The 10,042-nt window shown below is 44.5% G+C and overlaps 1 protein-coding gene across 1 annotated transcript; it reads left to right on the forward strand.

Moving 5' to 3' along the window:
• The first annotated feature begins 1,133 nt into the window (after nt 1-1,133).
• Saysd1 (SAYSVFN motif domain containing 1) lies at nt 1,134-7,888 on the forward strand. The gene is made up of 2 exons (XM_026383527.2): nt 1,134-1,421; nt 7,332-7,888. Exons 1-2 carry the CDS (start codon nt 1,209-1,211, stop codon nt 7,674-7,676), a joined length of 558 nt encoding a protein of 185 aa, XP_026239312.2. The 5' UTR covers nt 1,134-1,208; the 3' UTR covers nt 7,677-7,888.
• The last annotated feature ends 2,154 nt before the right edge of the window (nt 7,889-10,042 follow it).

A 10,042-nucleotide genomic window follows, 5' to 3' on the forward strand; every position in this document is an offset into this window, starting at 1 on the left:
TCAGTCATTTCAGATAGGTCTCTGCTCAAACAGCATGCTCCCCTTCGGAGAGGTCTTCCCTGGTCACTGGCTCTAAATAGCTCTCCCACTTTCATTCCTTACTTTGTCTTTCTTCATAGCACTAATCAGCACCTGATGTCACATTATATATATAATTGTGTGTTTACTGCCTGTCTTTCCACTTAGAATGTAAGATCTAATAAAACAGAGGTCTTTGTTTCATTAACCCCAGCACCCCTACTGCCTGATACAATACTCAATACATAGCCCTAGATAACATTCATTTGTTAGGTGAATGAAACACTTCATTTTGTTTGTCTAGCTTCTTGACTCAAACTCATCAGGATTCAACAAACATTTGAGTCTCAATTATGTGTTACTTCACTATAGAAGCTTAGAACTATAAAAATCTGACCTGGATGGTGTTCTTTTAGGTGAGTACTAACTGAGAGAGGGCACAAAGAGCTCCCAGGGTACTAGAACTATCTGTTCTTTTATCTTGTGGTGGTTATACAGGTGCACACATCACAAGAGAGCTAGCATGTTAAGAAGAGCGCTATTAAACCTACCCTTCAGATTTGTGTATTTTAAGTTGCACTCCCATTTTTTTTTGGGGGGGGGGCTTTTTTTCCCCCATAAGTTTCTGACCGATCTGGGCACATCAACAGATTATTTCTAGTGGCAAGAGCAATGATACACAGCTTGCTTTGTGAGCAGTGAGAAAATCCCTCTCCAAATTTCATGGCTGGAATACCCTGATAAAAGGAAAAGGTTTCTCATAGCTTGTCATCCTGATATGAGAAACCTCCCAGAGATCGGGGGCTCTCGGTGCCTGGGACCACCTTCTCACTGTGGGGCTCCTCGTCGTGCCCAGCAGGAGCGTTCAACAGTACCCGAGGCCGGGTGTGTTGGGACCAGAGACCTGACGTGAGAATGGGCAAAACAGAGCTTTCCTCCGAGGAACTCGGGGCAAGAGTAACAATGGGACAGTTCTGAGTCCACCTTGCGTCCACGTGCTTTGGAACAGAGGGCTGCTTCAGGCCCGCCGACGTCACAAATCTTCGGAAGTTTGCGGCCAGGACGCACCACCACGCATGCGCACCGGGCAACCGCCGACGCAGGCGCACAACAGTGCCGCGCTGGGCTGCGCGAGGAAGGACCTCGCGCGCGGGCTGGCGGGCGCGCGCTCCCGGAGCGCAGCGCGCGTCATGGAACAGCGGTTAGCTGAGTTCCGAGAAGCTCGCAAACGGGCCGGGCTGGCTGCCCAACCCAGCACTTCGAGCCAGGAGGCACAAACCTCAGGAGAGAAGGAGGAAGTAGCTGCGACTCCAAAGGCAGTCCCAAGCTGGCTAAGACAGTTCCTGGTCCTGGTATGGAAACCGAGGCCCGCCAGCGCCCGAGCCCCGCCCAGCCACGCTCAGGTGAGCTGAGCAACGCCTCGTCGGCGGACCTGGCCTCAGGAACGCCGACGTGGCCTCCCCGCACACTCCGGCCGAGGCCCCGCCCCTCCCGGGGTTCCCGCCCGGCGCGTGGCTCCGCAGGCCCCGCCCTCCTCGGGAAGTAGAGCAGCCTCGGCGCTGGGACAGCTGCTGGCCTCCCTGGAGCTGGGGATCGGGCCTCCGGTGTTCTTCCACTCTGGTCAGCACCGACCCGTACGGATCTTTTCTTGCCAATCCGCATCCCACACAGCTCCTGAGTCCAGGCAGGAAACTAGGGTCTAGAATTGTAGACCCCTTTGTTACCGAACCCAGATTTGTATTTATACGCAACTCACAAAGGCAGTGACTTAGGTTGTGGGGCAAGGAAAAAGATTTATTTGGAAAGCCAGCAAACCAAAGAAGATGGGAGACTGTCACGACAAAAAAAAAAAAAAAAAAAAAAAAAACTTAGGAAACTCAGGTTCACACAGGGCTTTTATAGGGATGGAGAGGAGGAGCTTGGGGCCACAGGCAACCAGGCTACTGCCAAGCTGGGTCTTCCTCATCTAGGGCTTGCTTTCTTTTCTCTTCTGCCACAGTATCCTTGAGATAACATTCGTCTCTTATGTCAGTACTATAAGTTTTTAGTACTTTAGTACTTTAGTACGCGTTATTTTCCTGAAAGTTAAACATTAATTTACTTTTAAGTAAAGAACAAGATTAGCACATCCTTGGTGCACACTTAATGTTATCTGAAGACCATCAGATGTCCTGGGTTCTGTAAACCTAGAGAAAAGTTTCTGATTAGGAAGTTTTACCACTCGGGTTCCTTTCCCAAGAATTTTTCAGTTTCAGTTCCCTTCCCCAAGAATAACTAACCTTGTTAGGTAATCATTAGGATACAAAAGGTCTTTCCCAGGAGAACGGGGGAAGCTGGCCTAAGACAACTGTTTTAACCCCTTAAGTGGCTTCAGTCAGAGGAATCATCTACAGCCAAACTGTTGGGGTACTGAATTGTTTACCTGCCTCATCTCCAGAATTAGTGACTTTAAAGTCATCTAAAAGCAGTAGAAGCTGGAGGTTTTATTTAGGTTTTCCCAGTTACACTATGGCTTTGGGAAACCTCTCCATAACCAAGAGGGGCCTGGGTCCACTGCAATAGAGAGTAAAAGGTCTAACTGAATAGTAGTCAAAAGTGGCAGTAATTAAGGCCTCATTTTATTCACGTCTGCGGCACATGCTGGACCAGAAAGCCTGTACTTTAGAAATGGGGTTTGGATACAAAACTTGCAAAAGTGTTGTAACTAACTGCCATTGGTGGCACTTGCTGATGAATTGCCCTTGGACTAGAAAAGCTTATTCAAGTTCAATAATGAATGTTCATGGCAAAAAAAAAAAAAAAAAAAAAATGGGGTTAGTGTGATAGCCTTTTCATCCTTAATTTAATTCTTCTGGTAATCTCTTATTTTGCAGATGAATTTTAATTTGGATCTTCATTTAATTTTCCCTCATGAGTACAATGGCAGGGTGGCTGTATGGGAGACTGGAGTGTATGTGGGGGGATACCTAAGACAAAGCATGCCAGGAGATGACAGTGTGCTTTGCAGCAATTTGTGACAAGGTGACAAGGCCTTTGTTCCTCATAAGAACCAAAGAATACCTTTTAAATGTCAAAACATATTGGAGCAGTATACCTTGTTCACTTTAAAATTATTTCCCTTAAGTACATCTATTATTGCACAACATAGATCTTAAGGAGTTTTTTTTGTTTTGTTTTATTTAATCAGGAAAAACTTGTTACTCAATTTTGATTGGGTGTTATTCTCCACAGTATGGTTTCCACTCACTTGTAGAAATAGTGGGCAGCAGGGTTCTACAATCCATTCCTTTCCTGCAGTTTGTCTCAGTTGTCTTTGGTTCATTAGAACTCATGAGCACAATTGCTCAAGATTTTAAAATCCATTTTCCCTACTCTTTGTTCCCCCTGTAGTTAAAAAACAATGTCTAACACACACAATAAGCTTTACACTGTAAGTCTCCTTTCTGAAGGACTATGAGATCATTAAGTTGAACTCAGAAAAGCTGAACTTGGAGAAAGCTTCCATTATTAAAAGTCCAAAAGCTGATGGCCTGACAAAGGGATAAGAGGAAATGCTGGACACTGATTGGCTCCAGTTCATTGCTTTGCTTTTTAGAAGGGACTTAGCCTTAGGCTCATTTTCATCGACTGTTATCATTCCTGGTTTTGCTTTGGTGTAGAAATTCTCATTAAAAAAATTTTTTTTTTAAATTACTATCCATCTCTATCTAATAATTTTGATAGCACATTGGCCCATCAGAGACTTCGTTAGCTTTCTTTTTATAATTGCTTCTTCTCAGTAGTCATTGATAAGGAAATATAAGTATCTTTCATCTTCCTTGCCCCAAATTTTGCTTGGGAAAAAGCAAGCCCCTCCAAACTCAGTATTTAATTTTGTGATGAGCTTCTACCACATTAGGAGAAAAATGCACGTGGCTTTTTTTTTTTAATCATCCTACAGAATCCTCCTGTCCCCTTCCTCGGTGTCATCCCATGCAGGCACTGCCCAGCTGTAGGGACCAGTCCCCACACTTATGGGCAGCACTTCACTGCCAGCTTGGCTCAGGCTGGCCCATGGCTTGGGTTTCTTCTCTGGAGCCATCTGGCCAAACACTACCGTGCATCACCACGGGAATTTTGGAGTCATCTTGAATTTTTCTTTCCCTCGCCATCATTTATTAAGTCCTGTCGCGTGCCCAGGGGTTCCAGCTTTTGCCCTCAATCCTAGGAGATAGTGTGACCAAGACACACAGTCCTGCTCACCTATAACTTCCATGTCAGCTTGGGGCAGCAGGGGAAGGAGGACACAACCAGACAAAAAATGCTATGAAAGGAAAAAAATAAATGCAGGGTACTGTGGTGGGGAGTTGGGAGTGACGTTGTGTATTAGGCGAATAGGGAGAGCCTCCCTGAGTAGATGACATTTAACTAGAAGGAGCCACCCTTGCAGAGACCTGGGAACAAGGCTAAGGACACATGTGGTGACCCTGATCTGAAGTTTGTAGAGGAGGCAGCCTGCCAGGTGATGGGAGGGGAAGGCTTGTCCTCTGAGCCCTGTGGGTGCAGAGGCCCTGAGGTGGGAAGCGGCTGGGTGCTGGAAGAACAGAAATGCCATCCCTGAACTGCACCCACTGTGACATAACCACCACCAACACGTCTGCACATGGCTTTTATAGACACCCTGTAAGTGAAGCAGAAGAGTCCCCTGTTCCCCCTCTCCCTTGTTTGTGCCCACTGTTAGTTTGTTTGCCATCACCACTGCACCTCCCTCTAGCTCTCTAGCCTCTTCCCTGCTGTCTCCCATAACGGCCTCTAATGAAACCAAAAGGGCTTTGGAGGGGACCATTCTAACATCCTAGGCAGACCTTACCCCTCCTATCACTAGTTGTAATTGCTTAAACCTCTCATTGTTTCCATACCAGTAAATTGGGAATAGTAATGCTTGCCTTCTAGATTACAGGAGATCAGGCATTTTGGAGGTACTCAGTAAATGGAGGCATTTTTTTAATGCTTCCTGAATATTAAAATAAATTCAACTTACTGTGAACTTCAGTTCATTGACATTCAATATGTATTCTGTATCCATCAATCCATCATTTCTCATTGACTTCTGCTGCCACCTGATCCATGCCTGATCCTGTCTTGCTGGGCCTCTACATGAGCACTAACACTTCCCCTGTACACTTTTGGTCCCTTGCAATGCATTCTCTATATGGCAATAGTAGTTATCAATTGGATTGTGTTAGTTCCCTGCGAAGACCTTCAGTGGCTTCCCATTTCCAGAATCTTTGTTGTGGCCTGCCTGGCCTCTCCCACCATCTCAACCCACCCCCACCCTGCCTCTTCACACCGTCTGTCTCTCTTCTCACACAAGCCAAACCTGTCCTCCCCAATACATCCCTCCTCTCGGGCAAGAACTATTGGGCACACTGGTCAAATCTGAAAGGGATATTTCTTTAATAAATGTTAGGTAAGGCCATGTTGCTGATGAAATCATCATTTCAGACCTTCTGATCCAGCTGAAGATAATAATTACAATGTTGATACTAAAAAAGAAAGTTCCAACAAAATGGAATTTTTAGCACTGTAAATCAGATGACCAGTAGTTTTTATGGAAGCTGATATTTTGGGTCCCTTTTTAAATATTCAGGAGAAGAACAGCAGGGGATATAACTGAAGAGGCAGTTGTAAAAACTGAAAGACCTGCTCTGTATTGAGAATCTGTGTGGGAGGTGCTGTGTTTGGTTCTGGAGACACAGAAGGACATGACAGTCCATGGCCTGTGTGGTATGTATGAACTGAGGGACACACGTGGCCTAAATTCACAGACCTTTCAGTGCTGAAGATTTGGTACTTGTGGAGAAAGAGCCAGTTAGTGCATTGGGAGACAAAGGGGCACCCTCCCTGATGGCCAGAGAGGTCAGGGCATGCCCAGTTCACTAACTGCTGGCCTGGGCGGAAGGAAAGGATGTCTTCGGCAGTAAGACCAGTTAAGTTGGAAGAGAGGACCGTGCGTGGAGCCATGAACTGGGCATTGAATTGCACAGGCAGTTTTTAGGCTTTTGCTTTTCTTTTTTTTCTTTTTTTTTTTTTTAAAGACAGAAGGAGAGAGAGAATTTTTTTTTAATATTTATTTTTTAGTTTTCGGCGGACACAACATCTTTGTTTGTATGTGGTGCTGAGGATCGAACCCAGGCTGCACGCATGCCAGGCGAGCGCTCTATGGCTTGAGCCACATCCCCAGCCCTAGGCTTTTGCTTTTCAAGCTGCAAGTTGTGACCCATTAGTGGATGGTGAAATCAGTATAGAGGCTGTTGTTCCTCATTAAAAATTGTTTAAGAATAGGGTAGAATAGGAAATAGGAGTTTCTCAGGAGGGTAAGTGTTGACTTGTGGCACTTTGTTTCTGCTGCATGTCTGTGTGCTGTGTTGTAGTAAAATATGTATTCCTTCTTGTGGGTCTTGTCCAAAAACATTTGAAAAAAAATGGAGTGGAGAGGAAGCTTCCTACAGCTACCTACATGTGGTCTTCCATTAGCACACCGCACAGGGGTTGTGAACTGGCATTTCTGTCTGTGGAATATGTGGAGACCTTTGGCTTCCAGCTACAGGAGTTTGAATTTTAACCTGTAGATAATGGGAATTTATTGAACTTTTGTGGACAGGAGGGTGGCAGGTCTTTTAGAAAATTAATTTAGCAGTTATGTATTTGCTGTTTGGAAGGGAAGAGACAGGAGGCAGAGTCTGCTCAGGAGATGCTGCCGGGGCCTTGGGATGAGTGACGGATCTGGAGGATGGTTATGGGGTGGGATGGTGAGAGGGTCTGGTACTGGCCATAACACTGTTTTTTTTTTTTTTTTTAATGTGTAAAAGGGATTTTTGCCTCCCTGTTTTTGTTTGTGCAGTGTCCACTTTAGAATCATGTCACTCATAATATTTTATCTAATCAAGTCATCAAATGTCTGTTGACTGTGTGGGAGGCAGACATCACGGCTGTTGTATTATCAATTACCGGACTGTTTTTGTTTGGGGCACAAATTAGCTTTTGTTAGCAGCGGACTAATTTGAGGAAATAACTCCCATGAATGGGACGCTATCTGAGTGCATAAGGTTTTTGTTGGGTCACATCTCCCTATGTGCTGATTGGTTTTGGTTCCGCTGAAGCAAAGCATATGCACTCTCTGGCAACGCTTGTTTTAGAGAACAGGGCAAGAAAATAGAAATCAGTGAGCCAGCAGCCTTCCCAGAACAACGCGGACTGCCTCTCTAGATGAGTTTTGGTCCTCTCAGCTCCATTACCCTTTATTCTGACTTGTGTTTGCTTCTGTCTCCTAGGAAGCAGCTCAACCTGGGAGCAGCACAGCCCAGCCCCCACAGGGCACAGCCATTCCTCCACAATGGCACCGGAACCAGCCTTTCCTGACCAATGTCACCTTCTTGAAGATTCTTCTCTGGTTGGTCCTCCTGGGACTGTTTGTGGAACTGGAATTTGGCCTGGCTTATTTTGTCCTGTCCTTGTTCTACTGGATGTATGTAGGGACTCGAGCCTCTGAGGACAGGAAGAAGGGAGAGAAGAGTGCCTACTCTGTGTTCAACCCAGGCTGCGAAGCCATCCAGGGAACCCTGACAGCAGAGCAGTTGGAACGCGAGTTGCAGTTTAGACCCCTGGCAGGCAGATAGGACCCAGCCCCACTGTCCTGCAGCCCGCCCAGGACCAACCGTCCCATCCTTGGAGTGCGGACTTGGGTTCAGATGCACAGGACTAAGGACAGCTTGCGGGTTGGCTATGGCTGCGTGTTTCCCCTGATCTGCTGCTGCAGTTTTATCTTTGAACTTCTCTTTGGTGAAATTCTCTAAAAGACATGCCCATTAGGGCTGGTGCAGTTTATAAAGGTTGCTCAAAAAAGGAGAACTGTTTGTCTTGTCATTTGAGAGATGACTTGGAGCACTAGGAAGGCATTGGGAGATTGTCTTTTTGAAGTATTGAGCTATTTGAAATAATGATTAGGTACAGCAGGACTGTATGTTAAATGTTCTCTTTAAGTCAATATTTATAGCTTTTTTTCCCCCGAATTTTGGGGTTGTTTTTGTTTCTGTTTTACCTTCTGCTTTAATTCTTGCTTTTTTTGATCATTAATTGAAATGTAAAATGTCTTTAACATTTTCTTTTCAGAAACAGGTCCCATTCATTGTCCCTCACCATCTTCAATTCTTCTACTGTCCTGTCCTCATTAGTAAAAGAAGAAGAGACAAAGTTCTAAATGACAGGCATGGAGAGGGATTTCACAAAGTCAGTATCAAGGAATTGATAAGTGGTTATTAATTCAGCAAGAAAAACTCTTGAGTATGAACAAAGGGCAGGGCTGATGTTGGATTCCAGACTTAGTAGTGGCTGTTGGGTTGTATCATATTTTCTGAGGACTTTAAGTCCTTCGCTTGTAGGCACCGATGAGAAATTGCATGGGTAGTGTCAGAGGCCTGAGTTTAGTGTTCCTTCCTCTTCTAGTTCAAGTTTGGGTTCATTGAAATTGGGCAGCACAAGCCATCAAATACTTTCATACTGATGAGTCAAAGGACTCTAGTTTTAAACAATAGTTGTGTCCAAACTTAAGACATTACTGAGTCATTTAAATTTTGGTAAGTTTTCATTTCAGAGTTCGCTGTTAATTTTTATGTTATGAAACTCATCACTTTAACATTCATGAAACATTGTTAATAGAGGCCTGTTAATTATTTTTGTTCTTTCTTGCCTGATTTACTTATTAAAGCAAATTCTTAGTTTAGATTTATCTTTCATTTATTCAATGCCAACTTCCCACTATTCACTTGGGATTCGATGATGAAAAAGCAGGCACATTGCCAATTGTCTGAGCACCCAGTCCAGCCGGGAGGGGTCAGGGGACAAAATAAAACAATTGGTAACACTGAACATGAGGGGAGTTTTAGTTCTGGGGGAGTGCCGAGGGGAGTTCACTCATCCTGTGACCGGGTGACTTGATGTTTCAGCCCTGGTTGAACATTCCCTGCTGGGTGCCGTGTGTTCTGCCCTTTGCCACTGGAGTCTGACCTCAGAGTCATCCAAGTGAGAAGAGGACCCTCCTAGCTGACAGAGAAATCTTTTCTCCTAGGACTTCTGTCTAAACTGGGCATGTGGAAAGATTGGGAAACAGATTAATCCCTATGCAACGTGAAAGTTTTTATCATATTATGATTTTGTTTTCTGATTTATTTCATAAGGCTTTCTGAATTTCCCAGATACTTTACTTCACCTACCCCCCTCCCCTTCTTTCTTGTGTTGTTGGTACTGGGGATTTAACCTAAAGCTTTGTGCATGCTAGTTAAGTACTCTATCAAAGTCACCCCTCAGCCCTTTATTTTTTATTTTATTTTTTATTTTTGGTATCAGGGATGAACCTAGGGCCACTTAACTACTGAGTTACATCCCCAGCCTTTTGTTTCTTTTTTTTTTTAAATATTTATTCTTAAGTTTTAGGTGGACACAATATCTTTATTTTACATTTATATGGTGCTGAGGATCGAACCCAGCACCTTGTGTATGCTAGGCACTACCACTGAGCTACAACCCCAGCCCCTGTTTTTGTTTTTTTTGAGACAGGGTCTCACTAATTTGCCTAGGGACTTGCTGAATTGCTGAGGCCGGCTTTGAACTTGGGATCCTCCTACCTCAGTCTCCGAGTAGCTGGGATTATAGGCATGTGTCACCATGCCCATCTTATTTTTTATTTTGATATAATCCTCCTGTTTTAGCCTTCTGAGTAGCTGGGCCTCTGTTTCTAAAAAGCCCATTGCAAGGGAGAAATCTCCCTAATTAAAGTTTTATTGCAATGCCCAGGGTAATAGAATTGTCATAGGAGATAACTAGTTTCTATTTTTAAACATATAATTCAGCTTTTCCCCTAAAACACAATGCCTGTGATTCTGAATTAAGGAGGTTTGGATCCCTATAATAATCTCAGTAAGGTAGAGACTTCTCTTCAGTGCGATTTATGAGGAGCCTCAGCAGCATTCTTTGAATATGTGGCTGC

Source organism: Urocitellus parryii, chromosome 8 (assembly GCF_045843805.1).
Source record: "Urocitellus parryii isolate mUroPar1 chromosome 8, mUroPar1.hap1, whole genome shotgun sequence".
In the NCBI taxonomy this organism is placed as follows: Eukaryota; Metazoa; Chordata; class Mammalia; order Rodentia; family Sciuridae; genus Urocitellus; species Urocitellus parryii.